Genomic DNA, 17,954 nt, shown 5'->3' with positions numbered 1-17,954 from the left:
TTAAGTGTCATCAACTAATGGTAAGTGGCCTGTCCAGAGTTTTCTTTGACAATTAGGAATCGGTTTGAGAGTTTACAACACCTATTCCGAGCATGTGTGCTCTCTGATTTATTACTCCCTAGCATGATTTTTAAAACCAGACTGGATCGGACGGTTGAACCAAAAAACCCGATAATTGATCAGGTGACCAGTTCTGTTGATTTAGTCAGTAAATCGTCGACCGAGGCAGTTGAATCATTTAAACTGTTTAATGGTTTTAGTCATTTTTATCAAAATGAGCTGTCCAATCGATTCAAGCAATCAAACCGTTCACCCAAAAATCATCCCATTCAATTTAAAAAACCTTGATCCCTACGGACTCAACATGGGAGGCCATGTGCTGAAGCTTATTAAAAAACGTTATATATGAAAAGATAGGTAAGTTGGTATATCATGATGCGACCCACTTAGGCTGTGCTAGCAAAGCAGACATACAGGAAATCTCTTTCCTACCAAATCCAACATTTTGAGTCTGACCCAGTTTCATATACTGCCATGTCTAATTGAAAAACATCACTTGTATGATTACGTAATTTAAATTGTCATTTCATGTTTTAAACATTTCACGTTGAAAATTCAGCTTCGTGTCACAGTTCAAAATCGTGCAATTATGATGATCTATAAATGAATCAATAATAAGGATTATATTATAGACTAGTTATGCCCCTTGAAATCTAAAATCACTCCAACAAATTATAGCTGAAGAAAAAGGAAGACCAGAATTACAAAAGGAAAGAGGGGAAATAGAAGATCAAAATTACATTGACTGCATAAATTTTGGTTTCAATCAATCACGTTAAAAACCATTTGGAAACAAAATTCTGATTTCTAAAACTGCATTTAAGGTTCCTGGCATATGCATTACTTAATTTGTATATGCTCTTCAAAAATAAAAATGATTTTTATGATGTGGGTGTTCCACCAAGCACCAAGCAGGTTAGGGTGCTGTTTGGAAGTTGGAACCTTAGCGTTTTATTCTGATTTTAAATTCATATAAAAGAACATGAGTAAATGTACTTATCTAGGTAAGGATTTGCTCGGATAAGTATCTTTTTGAAAAGCGAATGGCCAGGGCCTTAAAGGGTCTTCACACCCATATTATGAATTTGCTTTTCAAAAAAAATTGTAATTGCGAATAAATCAACAAAAAACAACATTATTTTATTGGTGCGTAGTGTTCTTTTTCTTTTAAAATATCATCTAACACCCCCTTTATGATATTAAAAAAAACATGGGGAAAATGTTAGCATGGTCTCTGGACAGACCACTGATAGAGTTAAAATATTAATACGTCGAAAGTCAAACGATAGGTATCAGTGCATATCAGTATGACTGATATTTCTTTTTTTATTGATTTTATTTTATAAGAATTATAAGAATGGGTTTTATCATCTCAAAGTTCTAAAAATTTTTGAAGGATATATGCATCCATAATGTCGATTTGAAAAAAGTACAAATACAAATATGTAGAGTGCGGATTCTTACATTTTGTATTCCTTAATTTGTATGAATTTGCACTGTACATATTTGTATTTGTATTCCTTCCAAACTGAACCTAAATATGGATATAATACACCCATTCTTAGATACAGTATAACAATAACCCTATTTTTGGCAAATAAGATGAGGAGGTTCTTATGTAGACTAGCCTCTAACCATCTTTTTATAAGGGAGTTTGTTCTTTAGCTTGCATTTAACTTATTATCATTGAAAAACTTGTGATGCAAAAAAATCAACTTCTCCGGTGGAGAAGAATGGGCTAAAACTATGAATCATATTGATGTTGCCCCACCTTGAATTGGTTGAAGCACATAAAATGATCAAATCCCATTGAGAATGTCTACCTCTCCCATCTTCATTGGTCAAGAGGGTATAATTGTTTTATTGACGTAGCAATTGCTTTTGTTTTAGGGAAACAAAATCTGGTAAAAAAATATACCCATCGCGTGTTCAATCTTTGAGGTCATTCCACTTATGGGTGGGTTGTGCTGAGACTTGAGAGTAATTTCTGAGTCAATATGATAAGCATTGGCCAGGGTTGGATTGGATTCATCCCTTTCTGATTTAAAAGAAAGGGATGACTACTCTAATGTTTTAAAATTTGATCTGGAATCAAAACCATTTTGGCCATTGGTTTGTAGTTAGTGGTTTAACTATCCAATTTGAATTGATAGTGTATATATATAAAACAGTCAAAAATTATTGTCCAATTCGATGGTTAAACCACCCAGATCAAGGGGTTACTGATCAAATCAATGGTTTTTGGCCAAAGAATAGGTTAGGGATAAAATGGGACTGGTTGCCTCAACAGTTTTCAAGTCAAACGGCCTGACCATTTGAGTCAACAACAATTCAAAAACACTGATATATACATGGACAAAGTATACAATGCTTTAGGAGTACTAATGTCATACTAAAATCTTATTAAGTCAAATTTGGGTTACCCAGGCCAAGGTTCAAAATGTCAATAGAGTCCAATATGTAAAATATGTCAGAATTTACACTCAAATCATTTGCACTGCCACGATTTTACATCGATACAAATTTATTTGCATTGCAACCAAACACAGCCTAAAACTCAGTTTGGAAGGAATGCAAATGTAAATATGTACAATAGAAATACATACAAAATAATAGAAAATATAAGATTTTACACTACAGTTTTGTATTTATACTTCTTCCAAACTGAGCCTAGTTAACATACAAACAAATGGTCTGTTTGGCTTGGAAAGGGCAAGGCATCAAGGTTGGTAGGAAATTTTTGGAATCTAATTTGCTTTGCTTTTAGCCCAATCTATGACTGATAGTTGGAGACTATCATTCACCTAGGCAAAAGTTGTTTTTCATCTCATTTAACATACTTTGTCAATCTTTCAGATCCATTAGATTTTGTTTTTGTTGGGCGTCTAGTAACAGAGCAGCTCATGAAGTTGCTCAGAAAATGGAGATTCTTCAACTTTTGAGTAACTAAAAACATGTTTTTCTTTGACTGTTTAAATTCAAAAAAATAAAAATAAAAAAAGAAGCAAAAGAAAAGCTAATGGTCTAAGACCCATGATGAAATCCACTGGGGTGATGACTCTTACTTCTCTCATAAACCCACTTTCCACCACCACCATTAATTGACGGCAGAAACGGCAGAAAGTTATAAACAATTTTAATCAATCACGGTCAAATAGTGAGACCCTCTTTTATTTGTCTGAATACTGAAACAAAGTTTGAAAAGTCTTTAGCTTCAAACGAGTAAAATGGAGTATGGAGATGCACTGTCAAACAGGGAGACCCTCTTTTTTCTTGTCGTTCTTAGTTGGAGGATAATTGGATTGCCGGTCCGCTTTGTTGTGTAGTTGAACTATAAGGAAATAATGTTCAGAGAATTCGGGGTGGCTTACTTAGTGTAGGCATTCCGAAGCTTTAGTCAGTAAACTAGTGTACGAGCTGAAAGCTTGAATAAAAATAAGCTACCTTACACTGTTGGGGCTGATGCCCTTAATAGTTGAATTAGCCGCACTCTTTCCACACATCGCTAAAGAGGAGATTCCTGAGGACCCCTTCAACGTCATTGCCTACCACCACCTTTCTCCAACCTTCTCCAAGGCAAATTGGGCATCAAAGGGCCCTTTCTAATTGCCGAACTCATTGATGGGGGTTAGGGGCTGCCTTCCAACTCTTTTTTAATAAATATTTTTATGGCTTTTAGCTTGAGGTTGAATTCCAACTTACACATAAAAATAAATATAAGTCTCTTGTTGGGTAGTCGTTGGGCGGTGGGTGCCAATTCCATCACTTATTGCTTGCTATTGGCCTCTTGGGGTTCTGGTGGTTTGTCGCAATCAGTCCCCCTCTTTAAGCAAGTCACTGGTTTTATGAATCTACTCAACAAACCTCAACAGTACGATTGATGTCCTTGGCTGCACTCAATGCTTTAAATGTTTTTTTGTGGAGTTGTTTGTCCATTGAGAAGGCTATCTTGTCCTAATGCACCGGGTGGTAGCTCTTTTTTTATGGCTGCTGGATATATGATGATCAGGTTGTGATGAAGATCCTTGTTTTCGAATCTATTTCTGTGCTGTATCGTGCTAATTCATACATACACAAGTGGGTTGCAATCCAAAATTCCAAATTCAAATGAGCCACTCTCCCTCTTTCCATGTGGCAAAATTTAAACCAGTAGGCTTTTGCCACGTGTCAAACGAGTCATCATTTTCTTTTCTTCCTCAAACATCAAAACAATTAGAAATAAGACCACATAGGAATGACCTGGACAAGACATTACAAGCATTGCCAATCCAGAGTGTTCCACATCAGATGGAAACCTGGATGAAAGAGATGAAAACTGTTGTAACCCCGAGAGAGAGAGAGAGAAGAAATCCTATTGCAGCAAAATATATTTGGGAACCTGGAACCGCTCTCGTTTGATGGAGCTACATTAGGATGGTTATATCCTTTGATCTGATAAAAGGCTGATGATTAATTTGGGTTCAAGCAAGATCAAAATTGGACCATGTGTAAGCTTGCTTTGTCTCTCAGGATTACTTGTGAATTAATCACATGTTCTTGTCTTTGAATGATCTTAAATTCTCAGGATTACTCTAAACTTCTCAACCCAGAAGATTAGAGACTTTCAAGGATCTTAAAGATATCCTTCATAAAAATCAGGTACTAGGATTTTCAGGATGCTTATACCTGAACCTATATATAACCAGAGATGAAACTGTAAGATTGAACGACCAAAGCATAGAAGATTGAATGAAGAATTTATTAAACTGGCAACTCAATCTCCCCCCCAAAAAATTAAGGTTTCTTTTGAATTTTCCATTCTGTGGAAATTTCTTGTTGAGGTATATTACATGATGTACAGTGGTTGCAAAACACTGCATGGGATCATAAACTCACATGACAGATTATAACACGTGAATACTTACAGAGGATCAAAATTGCTTCCTCTCCCTCTCACATGCACAGAAGCAAAACTATATGAACTCCTCAACCAAGTTCCCAAGATCAAACTGCCCATGACAACATTCAACCACATTCATTACCTCCTGGAAAGTAGAGACGGTACATGGAACCACCAACCCATTCCTCTGCTCAAACCCAAACTCATTATAGGCCTTCTCCAGCAACATCTTGAAGAGAGGATGCGAGAGGAAGCCTGTAGGCACCACGAACCTCTGTCGCTCCTCTCCTACATAAATCGCCAAGAACCCGTTTGGAGTTGTGGCCGAGATAGAGTCTTCTGAATCACTAAGCAAGCATTCATAATGCGACGATTCACGGCCGCTGCCGCCGATCACCTTCACCTTCTTTGCCAGCTTCTTAACTGACTCCATCTTCTTCCCAAGCATCCTTCTAAGTTTGGAGTAGAATAAGAGGGAAGAGACAGTTTAAGAGAGATAGAGGAATGAATAGTCTTACAGCTATAGCTGTATGAGAATTGAGAAATGATGGAGGTGAGAGGAGAATTTGTATTTGAGGCCTTGAGGGGAATGTCTGGAAAATGGGGTCCTCCTCATCGACTCAACAAAATTGGAATCTATGGTTCTGGTGATTTTCCTATGACCAGATTCACCAGAAGAAGAAGACAACCTGGTTTAACTTTGACTTTTCAACATTACGTACTGATCATCTTCTGCTTTTGGGTTCCTTTACTCGAGGGATCTTTTTTTTTTTTCTATTTAGAGTTTTCAAGCAATTCCTTAATTAATACCTATTTCTCTATGTTGTGTTTCCGTCTTGTTTTATTAGTTATCAGATTTTTAAGGGTTTTAAGCAGTACTGAGAAAAGGTGGATTAGTAGACAAATAACATAGTTATTAACTTAATTTATCATGTGAAGATAACAAGAAGGAAAGAAAGGGGATAAGATCATCAGTGGGTGGTTGTTTGACATCGGCCAGCAATTACAAGAAAGTGGAGTGATTATTACCCTAAAAAGAATATCCAGAGGACCAAGGTGGAAACTGTATTAAAATTGCTTCAAATACCAAATGTCAACTATTGCCGTGAGCCGCGTCCAACGTGCAGAGAGGAGAGAGAAGGGTGTATTAGGAAATAAAACTTCACTAAACAAAAAGGTTGGCAATTGGCCCACTGAGAGAGAGAGAGAGAGCTTAGAATATTAGGGAGAATCGTTGACATTAGAGATACTTCCAACGCTACAGAACATGACTAATCTAGAATAGATAAGAGGTGGGGATTGGGGGGATTGTATTCCTAATTGCCGGCTTTAAAATAAACGAGAATTGAGGAAGAGGACGAGTACAGTTTGACCACCGTACGGCTTAAGTATATTTGCACCACCATTCACGGAAACTTCTGAAGCTGGCCTTGAAGGAGTTTCCGATCTCAGAGAGAGAGAGAGAATCCAAATTTGTGGACAGGATCTGACTATGACTATATGGGCTTTTACAAACATTTTGCTCATTCAAACCATCTTTTTCCATTAAAATGCTTAAAAGGGTCATATCTGAGTTTGCATCGATCATACAGACTTCGAGACTCACAATTGATAACTGCAGCAGCACTAGTCGTGTTATTGTTCTCCACTCCTGCTCTTGCGATGAAAATTAATAATTAATTGGCAGCAGTGACCGGCATTGGCTCTCATTGTTGGCGCATGCATGCGTGTCTCTCCTCTCCAGTTGATTAGATTCGTTCATCTTAACTATCACAACCCACAAAAACAATGTAATTGGTCCGAAATGTTGTTGAGAGACTTCTCGGGCAAAACGCTTTTAGACTAGACCCGAAACGTGCATTTATCGTTCTTCATATTTTTTGTGTAATAATTCATCGGCAGCAGTGACCGTAATTGGCTCTCATTGTGATCGTGAGTGCTGGCCTTTGTCTTAAAATGACTGTGAGAATGTGTGTCAATTGCCATTTCATGGAATGGTATCGGCCACAATCTGTGTGCAAAGTGGTAATGCGACGCCCCGACCAATTGTGAACCCATGTGCTAGAGATAATGTTGGATTTTGAATTTGGGTCTCTCAAGAATTCAATTCCAATGGAGATGCCTGAACTTAGTTTCAAGTAATTTAATGGAGGGTATCTGCCTCTCTGGTGGGTGTATGATTCACGCTCATTATTTCTCTCTCTCTCTCTCCACCATTTGACAATCATGCACTACACTCAAATTTTGACCACCCACTACTCATAAGCTCCACTAAACTACATTTTCAGGATTTTAGATTAATAGTGTGAAGCACATGTTATGCAGATATGTAATTAAATATAAGATATTAATTAATAATATGTTATCAAAATTTAACTTCTACTATCTGCCCCAAACAAAAGGTTATTAGGCAAATTAAAACAAAGGTACTAAAATGAGTAGTGATGAGTCTAATTGCTTTTTTGCTATGCTGCCTTTTTTTCCATGTGCAATTTACCCAAATTCTTCAAACTACTCAGTAAGGTGGCTACACACTATCTTCTTTCTCTTCCCCTTTTTCCCTTATGGGACAAAAAGCCGTACATTGAATGTTATCCAGCTTCTGAGAGGGAGAGTATTTTGAAATTTGAAAACATGCTTGGGATTAGTAGTGGATCTGATCATGTACGTCTTGGATTTTATCATATTAAGTCAACTAAGATATGTTGTATAATATGGATGAGATTTTGGATGGCATGGATCCGTCCACATCACATTAATGTAGGTAGGGATGGCACCCGACTTTCTTGATCTTATGGGGTCGGGATGGGGATTGAGGTCCCCATCCCACCCCATTTAAAATATTATTTATAATTTAAAAATTTATTTATTTATTAATAATGTTATCTAAAATCATTTTGAGAATTCGAATCTCCATAGGGAATCCATTCCTATCGGGGATTGAAAATGGAATACTTATTTTATTCCCAACAGGGATTAGGGACAAGAATGAATTTTAGAATCAGGACCAGAGACGAGGAATATGATTCCCACCCCATTGCCATTTCCACACTAATATAGATAGGCATCGTCCATGAAAAATACCCAACGATGAGAACTTAAGAGATGAACTGATGAAAGGAACATTTCCATCTACGAGATGAATACAGTACGAGCACAACCTTATATAGTAGACCATTCTATATCAGATTGAATCTGAACCCAACTTTACCGGATTATATTTTTAGCTGAAGGCTGTAGCTCAAATCTCAATTTTGGCTTTTTATCATTGAATGAGAGACAATTTTAGTTTGCTTTTATTGACATATGCAATGTCCGGATCTGATCCAAATAATAATCGCATCAAGATTGGATCTGGGTATATCCATACCAAGTCTTTGACCCATTGCCAGCCCTTACACAGACCCTAGTATTAAAAAATAAAGACTAAAAATGGCCATCATGGAATAAAAAATTCACAAGATTTAAACCCACACTCAAGTCAAAATGAAAGAACTAATTAAGCTTAAATCCAACAAAAATACTTGATCAAATAAATATTCTTTAAACTATGGAACATTAACCAACTAACTCATCAACGACATCTTGATAGTGTAAACTATGGTGATGACCATTTCATGGACTTATCGTTGTAAATGCCATGACCCACTTTCACCGAACCAAAATTGAAGCCAGTCTCGGCAACAAAATGGTCAAAATCCACTCAACAAGGAGCTGCCGACCTGTGGACTTCAATGATAACTACTATAAGCTAGACTAATCAAATATTCTGTCAAAATATGAGAAAATTGCAAATCCGTACAATATTTATTTATGGGTTTTTGGATTTAAATACCGTAGTCATAATCGGTTCGAAGATATTCTATTGCTAACCACTCAAGCTCGATTTAGGACTACCAGTATTAAATGACATAGTCCTTGCTCTTACCAAACAATTTGTCAAAATCAGCTAAATGAGGGGATGTTAGCTAATAGAAGGCCTATTTATGGACTTGACTACCAGTGTTAATATAAACTCAGCAAATACTTTGTTCAAATCAGTAAGACAAATAAACGCTAGGATGCAACTCATCCACTAAAAAAAGTGGGGATGCACCTGGAGCTATGTTGGTGCTGTCAATGGGTCAAGTCCAGTCGGGCTAGAACTGGTCCTAATCTGATAAATAAACAGTATTATTTGTTAAATTGATACATTTGGGCATATAATATTATAAGTATATCTTGAGAAAAATAGGAATTAAGCTGGAGGTATCCGTGTGCCATATGCATGTCATAAAAGTTAAATCAAATATCATATTTAAGGTTTACCACGCATTTACTTGACCCGTGTGTGTGCGTGAGTGCACATTTGGAGAAAATTTATGATACCGGAAAGATATGGTACAAGAAGATGTGGAGAAAACACCACCTGATCGGTCACCCCCTTTATGATACCAGTTGATTGGCTATAAGTTTTTTGGTCTTTCTGGTATCATAGTTGAACCCATCTGTATATATATATAAATCCCAACCCAATTATAATCAGGAAACATAATCAAAACCCACACCCCAAAGAATTGGGTTGGACAGTTGGTCATATAAGGGCATGTGCATGTGTGAGAGAGAAAAGATATAAGTTAACATTATATAATCAATTTTCACTTAACCTACACCAAAACAAAGGCAAGTTAAGAGGGATTCTCATGTTTTAACATAAAAGATCACACCAACAACTTACAGGTGGATTCAAAATTGATATGATACGTTGCCATATTTTTAAACCTTTCAGAATAACAAGCACAAGGTTGACTTGAAAGTACATAGATGTTACTTATCGTAATTAATTCAAAGAATAATTAGTGAGATCCTGTGATAACTTATAAGCAAGAGGATACTGACGAATACAAGGTCACAAGAACTTATTGGTAATGGTTTTAGTAATCAAGATGAATAGATTATTCCAGATTTGGAATTCACATGCCTCCCAAGTTTTTAAAGCCAAATGCAGAATATAAAGTGATAACTTATAACACCATTCCCATTAATATTTTATATCATAAATTGTCAGGAAAAAAGAAAAGTTCTGGAAGTGGATATCATGGGAGTGAGACCCCTTCTGTGTATACAATCCATATGGCATGGCAGAGAGAGAGAGAGAGGAACCATGCATTATTTTATTCAAACTAAATTTTTGGCATGTAGTGGAAAATTCCACATTTCATTAGGAGCGGGGTATCTCGTCATGGCCAATGTTCAAAACTTCAAATTATTGACCAATTTCAGCAAAGTTTTCTCAGTGACCTATGCGCAGAGAAAGAGAGGGATATAGATACTGTGAATTGATTGGGTTGTACGCGACTCAGCCAGGCTGTCTTCATCACATCCAGACTTAGGTCAGCCAATCGATTTTCTTTATGCAGTTATCTGAGCGTTAATTGGTCCATGGGGTTATTTTAGTAACAGGAAAGGTTATAAAAGAAAGCACAACAGAAGGTGCGAAATGATAGGGACGCCCTTCTGTACCCTGTAAAAATTCATAGCCCTTGGATAAACCCTTGCTATAGGATTCAATTACAACTTCATTTTACTTGACTAATACTTGCTTTTTCTTCTCCAAACGTTTGTTTTCATTTTCTAAGTTTCAATAGGAGTGGGTTTCTTCCTAGAATAAGCCAATAACAAGATTTTCTATCAAGATAATCTGATCATGCGTTCCATTATAGCAGAAGATTAGCAGAAAATAAGAGGTTCAACGCTTTTGCCTAGAAATGATTGACCAGCTCAAGTTTGCGTGCCTGGAAAAACTTACAACGACCTTTTCCACTTGATTCAATTTCCTCACTCTTCCTCTTGCATCCGGTGAAGCCAACACTACTTAACTTCAGTTGGCGCTTGTTGCTTCTATTACTGGAGCCTTCTTCATCCAGACTATCAGATTCCCTAAAACAATAACATAAAGGCCAAACAATGAGTTGGGAATTTGGCAAGATGGCATTCATGTATTATATCCATATTTCACGACATAAACTAGTAAACTAGGACTGCATATAAATTGGTATCATCCAATAGTGCACCTTCACCTTAATGGCCATTATCTGAAAGTCGACTGAAAGTAATAGAGCACCTAAATTCTTAATTGTCCAATAAACTGGGTTCCTTTCAGATAAACTACTTGCATTAGCTTGTTTTAATTCATAGAATGGAAGACAACGTAGCTCACCAATATCATTAAATAAAGACGTTTCCCACTAATACTCAGATTGATATATAGGCAACTTACAAAGTACTCAACAGACAGAAAAGCACATACTAACACATGCGGATATGGAGAAAGTCTGATAAATGCACATTACACACATGGTGGAGCTTGGGCTTACCATAGGACTTCAACAATGTCCTTGAAGTAGGAAGTGCATGTACCCCAACTGAAACGGACAAGCGTTGGGAATCCAAATACAGAGTGTTTATGATGCTCCAACCAGGCTCTAGTTTCAGGGTCTGAACATAGCACACACCAGAAGAAAAAACTTAGACTAACAATGATTTGAGAGCTACATCTGAAAATCAAAGACATTTTTAACCTCCAGGGTATCCAGATCCAAAATTCCTATGCATGTTCTCTGCAGTTTCATCAAGCACCCAATTGCGCAAGGCCTGGTCTCTTGTCACCTTAATATCAGAATAAACAGAAAAAAATTTAGATGCCAATGAATCCTTTAACAGGAAATATTCAGAAGATGCAAATAAGAGACAAACATCAATCACCTTTGCAACTATACTTGCTCCACTAACAACTGGATAAAGACTGTCAGCTTTCTTTGCAACCACGAACTTGATACTTGGAAATCTCTCAGACAGCTTTATTCTGTATTTCTCTGGATCCCCAACAGTATCCAAATAGACCTATAAATTCATAGATTACAGTAGTTAGCCAGTTAGGAGGGAGAGAGGGATTGAAGAAGGCAGAGGGATTTAAAAGAAAAGTGCTGATGCTTAGACACATCCTTTATTAAAAAAGTGAAAACACAGGGTTGTGTTTTTGAAAGAGCACTTGTGGCATAGGTCTACCCTGCTGCACATAAATCATCACCTGAGAAAGGTGTAGGTCTTATGGAAAAACTACCCCTAATGACTTTTTCTAAATTATGCCATCCACCGCTGTTGCATATTGAATTCAGGGTCATCCTATTAAAAGAGTATTCGTGGCATAGGTATGCCCTGTTGCACATAAATCATCACCCAAGAAAAGACTAGATCTTTTGGAAAAGCCAACCCGTAATGACTTTTCTAAAACATGAAGCATCCACTAATGTTGCATATTGAATTCAGGACTTTCTAAATTTTGGATGTTGAAAAGTATAGCATGTCCAACACATATAATGTGTTAATGGGAAGCCTAACTCCATGCAATCCATCTTAAATTGCAGGCAGTTCAAAACTATGCATTTCTCCTCGCGCGTAGAGAGTTTCTTGGTAACCTTGAGGGCAAAGTACACCCCAGGCATCCTCAGCGAGGAAGTCAGACGTAGGAACTTTCTGAATTTTTATTTATTTATTTATTTTTTGTTTCTAAACAGTAGGGTATTTCTGTCATTTTTAGAATACTCTATGGGACCAAATATAGGGCCTGACAAGTCTAGACATATTTAACCTATGTTTAAAATTTCTGTCATTCTTTGAGTTGAACTTATCCAACATCAATTGTGTTCAGAGCAGTTCAGTAATTAAACCTTGAGACCCTTGGTAGTAAAATAAAATTTAGTAAAAGAAAAGGCGAAAGATACAAGGAAGGTGACCAGAAGTCATCTGAGAGAAAAGAAACAAAAAACTCCCAACCCAACCCAACCCTTTTTGGCAAAAGAAAAAAAAAAAAGAGAAGCAACAAGAACCCAAATTCTCCACCCTAAAAGATGAAGAAAAACAAATCATAGACCCAAAGCAACCAAGCTAGATAAACACGCTTAAAGAACACCCAACCCTAATTGAACAGAAACCAGAAAACCCTCACCCCTTTAAGCACCACTCAGCAGATAAAGAGTGATAAAAAATGACACATTCCTATTTCTCTTTTATGATTTTCCTGGATTTCAATAACTTTTGTTTGGCCCAATCCCAAATAAGCCCCTTTTTAATCTATCAAAGACATCTGACAACAAAACCTATTCTGGATGATTAATCCCTTTGTAGATTCACCCCTTGGGTCACACTACTCTAAATCAATTTGGTATAAAAGCAAGCAGTTCAACATCATTTGGTATCAAGTAGTCTGTCCTACAATGCACAAACTATATACACACACAGAAAGAAAAAGAAGAGAAAAACAACTACAATAGCAATCCACTAAAGTCACATGCTAAAATGAAAAGGAGATACAGTACATTAGTACTGTTAGGTAATGTACTCAAATTTGCAGAAGGTAATAAATTATCAAGCCTACCTCAAAAAGATGTTTTCAAAGATTCAAGGTCAACACAAATGGACCAGGACCCGGTTCAAGAATGAAGGCACTTTAAGGGTACCCTCCATCTAAGTCAGACATTTTACCTCAGTTAAAAGAACTCCCATGGCAAGTACCCTAGTAATGAGGCCCATGGCAGAGTCATGTGATATTTCATTAAGGTTAATCTTGGTTCTGCGGACATGCAAAGAGATGCACTTGTTAGAGGGTGCAACCTAGTACAAGGCTGAGTCTAGTTGTAAGTTGAATACTGACTTCTTTAGCATCTTAGCTGAGAGTTCGCTTGGCTCTATAACATCAACAGCCCATCCTATTGATTCATTAGCTTTCAAATTCTCGAACAACTCCTCCCTCTTTTCCTCTTTTAGGGTCTTTGAATCTGTATAAAATAAATGGTGAAATTTCAAAATTTACCAAAGTACTGTTTTATGAGAAATTATATAAATCATTAATAAATATATAATTTTTGGATGATGGACTCAACCAGAAAATAACTTAATAAAGTTAAGCTTAGATGGTTGCAGCTTCTGCAACCTAGGAATTTCAGGAATAAGGCACAAGGGGGAGTGTTTAGAGACAAAAATAGTGTTGTCTTAGTACATTATCTGGCCCAATTAGCTTTGGAGACTCACAAGGGCATTTCAGTGCTAAATGGGCTGAGATTGGGAAAAACTCAAACTTCAAAGATACGCTGGTACAAAAATAACATCTGGGTTCTTGGAAATACAGAAGCATCATGAAGGAAGCAATGAAGGTAGCAGGGGCTAGCTCAAAAGGGAAGGGGTGCTCTGCACAATCTCAGATTGTACTCCATTCGTTTTATATTTTAAATAAAATGATAAGTTCCTGATAAAGAATAGCAAATAAATCATCAAAGACAAAGGATAACAGATAAAAGATATGATTAAAGAAACCATAGAGGTTATCCAAAATAGAACAGTCAAAACCAAAAGAGATTTCAAAAGAAGATTTTCACCTAGTAAGTGTTAACCAAACCAAAGCATTGATTTAACAGAATAAGCAATTGATAGAAGTACAATACATTCATGGCTGCATATGAAAGTAGATTTGCCCGAAGTAATCTTATTTGTCAAAAAAGGAGACTCACAGTCACTACTAAATGATCAGAACCTGACAATTATGACAAGTATTTGTTGATTTGGATTCTAGTCCTTCCTGATTTCAAGTTGGAGGGTGTGGTCAGAATTCCCCCAGACAGTCTTATCAAATAGTTTCTACCTCCTTAATAGTCCATAGGCACCCATCTTACTGTTTATGGAGGCAAGGTTTAAAATGTTGGTGTCAATGGAAATATCAGTAATCATAATATAGGAAATATGTTGGAAGCGTCATATGGAAATCTTGTAAAAATTATAGACATGGTGAAAACATTGTGAAATATGCAAAAATACAGATGGCTGTTTTATGTAATGATAAAAGATGCAAATATAGATCCTTTTAAATTATTATCTTGATCCAAATCATCAAAACTACATGACAGGGTGGGTTCAAACAAAATCTAAACTCATAGAAAGTAATTGATCAACCAAATAATTTATCATACACTAAAAACTAAGATTTAACTTCATGTTTGAATAGAATTTTGAGTTGGCTCAAAGTGGTAATCATGTCCATTAGGTGGGCATAGGGCTGCAAATTGGGTTGGGTTAGGTTGGGTTGAGGCCAACCCTAAGTTCTAATCCTAACCCAACCTGGCCTTCAACCAACCTATCCAACCCTAACCATAACCCTAACTAAATTCCTTCAATCCTAACCCAACCCTAGGCTGGGCTTGGGTTGGGTCCAACCAAACCTTCTTCCCGTCCCTTAAAATCTTGTAGAGCTTGTCAATCTCAGATCTTAACTCAATTTTCACTACATATATTGATCCTATGTTTTATTAGTATTTGTTTGTTGATGTTTTATTAGTTCTTTTAGTACAAAATTCAGAAAAATAAGTATTTGAAATGACTATAGTTTATTATGAGTTATGACTTATGATAGAGAACTACAGATGGGCGGAAAGATATGGGCAGCAAACAACAGAGAGGAGAGGAAGAATAAAATATTCAAAAAAAAACATGTTATTAGAGTTTTAGCCTTTCAAATTAGGATTAAGTGAAGTGATTATCTTAAAGACATGATACTATGTGGTGGGGGCCATACAACTACCAAGCATCTAAACAAATCAACATATGGTATATCATATATATAACATATATTTTTATATGACATGCACTATAGAGTCTAGTGCTTGTTGGGTCGGGTTGCCCGATGGGCCAACCCTAACCCAACCTAAAGTAAAGTTAGGTTCATGAATTTCAACCCTAACTCTAACCCAAGCATCAACCCGGCCCAACCCAACCTGACTTTTTCAGGTTGGGTTGGGCCGACCCGCCCCAAGTTGTAGCCTTAGGTGGGTGTGGGCATGGGCAAGACCAGTGCTACTCCACATATGTAAAATAATCACTGACTTATGTTATATTACTATCTCTTGCACTCCACACAACACCAGTAGCTTTCATTGGGGAATATGTTGGTTCCAATAATATTTCATGCCAGTATCCATGGAAATGACAATATATCGTGAAAATATTAGGAAACTAATGGACATTTTAAACAATGTATGGAGGTATCTTTTGGGCACATGGCATCCCATCACCTTGTACTCTTGCCTTCTATATTTCATTTTCCTCTTATTAATACAGTTTTCAAAATATCAGAACATCATAACAAAGGGAAAATTTGATGGGCAATAAAGAAATTAGAAACGTGGAAAGAAAACATAGGTTTATCAAAGGGAGCTGTAATTGTAATGCACTTGGTGGTTAGCTGAGGCTAACCACATCTTCGTAATTCTCTAACATTAAGCAATAGAAAACTTTTACTGTTATCTATCAAAAAAATAAAGGAATAGAAATCTAATTGACATGCATAGGCCTCCTTAAGTTTAAAAGTCATTCCTATGGTCCTACCAGACTTGTATGATAAAGGTCTGCTGATTTTAAGTCAACCTCAACTGAACAGACCCCCACACTAGCTATTTAGGGAAAGCTACATGAATCCTCTTTTGCCATTCCACTCCATCAAGGACCATGTCCTCTATTATATTTGTGTCCTTGGATCATTCCTAACCACCTCAACTCCTATCTTTGTAATTTGTATGTTTGTTTCTCCTTTAGAAAGCTAAAGTAATATTTAAACTAGAAAAATTCAATTAGCTTCATCAGGAGTTATAGGCATATAAACTAGCAAAGAAAACTCTTATGCTTGAAGGCTTTTGTCCATATTAACTAGAACTCTATATATGATTTTTTTTCTCTTGTATAGGTCAATAATCTTCAGCCCTCGTTTGCTTTCTTTCTTTGAAATGACTCCTATCAAGAGAATCAAATGACAAATACACAACCATAAACCCCAAGACTACTAATAAACAGAAAATTAAAATGAAAAACCTGCAAAATGTCAGTGAGCGCACCACACTTAACACTGGCTTCTAAAAGTAATGCTTTCTAAGAAATAAAAACCTACGTGAGCGCACCACACTTAACACAACATAACCTGTTTTGAAAAATCTGCCTCTTTGAGAAAGAGATACAGATCAAAACCAACCCATCACAATATAAGTGTCAGTGACAGCAAATAAATCATCACGAAGAAATACACTACCAATTAGACTCATGGCATAACACCCATGTCAAATCAAAGTTAGGGAAAGCCAAACCTGCAAAGTTCAAGGAAGCAAGAATCTTCTGATAGGAGACAGCGCAATACAAACATCCGTAGACCATTGGACCTTGAAAGAGGGGAAAACGAAGAATCATTAAACTAACTTAACAATGAAAGTAACAAAATCCAAGAAAGAAATAGCATGTGCAGAAGTAGATACAAATGGGGAAAGCAGTCGAGAGAAGAAGAGAAAGGAGCGCAGAATACCTAAAACAGGGCCTCTTCCGGCTTCATCGATGCCCATCATGCATGGTTCTGAAGCCCATTTGGGCAGCATAGGAGCTTCCGATCCCATTTCTTCCCGCCAGAAACAACGAATTATAATTTATAAACAGATTAAGTGAAAAAGATCTCTACTTCCTGATTGGCGATGAATCATGAGATGAAAAAAAAAAGAAAAGAAAAAAGAAAATTCCCGATTAATACCTTGTAATTTGGGCCAAGTGCCACTTTGGTCCTTAACAAGTGTTAAGTGGCATTTGAAAAAGATACAAATGCCCTTTGATTGTCATCTAATTTTCTTTACTAATCATCCAAACATTGACATAATTTAATAGTCTCAAATCTTTGATTCTTCTATTTAAGAAAAATTGGGGACATCAGAATGCCCACTCAAACTTAACCCCAACTTTCTTATGGAAAAGACAAGGATTTGGGCCTGTTAATTTTTTTGTCAACTTTAAAATGTCTAAAGGGAAGTTGGGAATTGGGAATTTTCCCAATTGGTGCAAAGTATAGGATATTAATTGGGAATTTTCCCCAAAAAAGGGAAATTGTCTAAAACCCACCATGAATTTTCAACATTCCTCTTAAACTCACCACAACTTTTTAAAATGTCTAAAACTCACC

General features: G+C 36.6%; 2 protein-coding genes across 3 annotated transcripts; both read right to left on the bottom strand.

Annotated features, from left to right (window-relative positions):
• Positions 1 to 4,829: 4,829 nt before the first annotated feature.
• On the bottom strand, positions 4,830 to 5,590 carry LOC148847468 (auxin-induced protein 15A-like). The gene has a single exon (XM_088948327.1). It carries the CDS (start codon positions 5,385 to 5,387, stop codon positions 5,013 to 5,015), a length of 375 nt encoding a protein of 124 aa, XP_088804453.1. The 5' UTR covers positions 5,388 to 5,590; the 3' UTR covers positions 4,830 to 5,012.
• A 4,797-nt stretch (positions 5,591 to 10,387) lies between these two features.
• On the bottom strand, positions 10,388 to 17,620 carry LOC148847467 (Polynucleotidyl transferase, ribonuclease H-like superfamily protein). Of its 2 annotated transcripts, XM_088949953.1 has the most exons (9): positions 17,532 to 17,620; positions 17,313 to 17,402; positions 17,101 to 17,172; positions 13,632 to 13,755; positions 13,463 to 13,550; positions 11,684 to 11,821; positions 11,500 to 11,587; positions 11,296 to 11,416; positions 10,388 to 10,858 (listed from the first exon to the last, which is right to left on the bottom strand). In XM_088949953.1, exons 2-9 carry the CDS (start codon positions 17,398 to 17,400, stop codon positions 10,681 to 10,683), a joined length of 897 nt encoding a protein of 298 aa, XP_088806079.1. In that variant the 5' UTR covers positions 17,401 to 17,402; positions 17,532 to 17,620; the 3' UTR covers positions 10,388 to 10,680. The 2 variants fall into 2 exon arrangements, with proteins under 2 accessions (XP_088806079.1, XP_088806078.1); XM_088949952.1 differs by lacking the exon at positions 17,532 to 17,620 and having other exon boundaries at positions 17,313 to 17,484.
• Positions 17,621 to 17,954: the final 334 nt, after the last annotated feature.

The sequence above is a fragment of the Nelumbo lutea genome, chromosome 6 (genome assembly GCF_056320005.1).
Source record: "Nelumbo lutea isolate HS-2025 chromosome 6, American lotus-T2T, whole genome shotgun sequence".
NCBI classification, from domain to species: domain Eukaryota; kingdom Viridiplantae; phylum Streptophyta; class Magnoliopsida; order Proteales; family Nelumbonaceae; genus Nelumbo; species Nelumbo lutea.
This window is presented reverse-complemented; position numbering and strand designations above follow the sequence as displayed.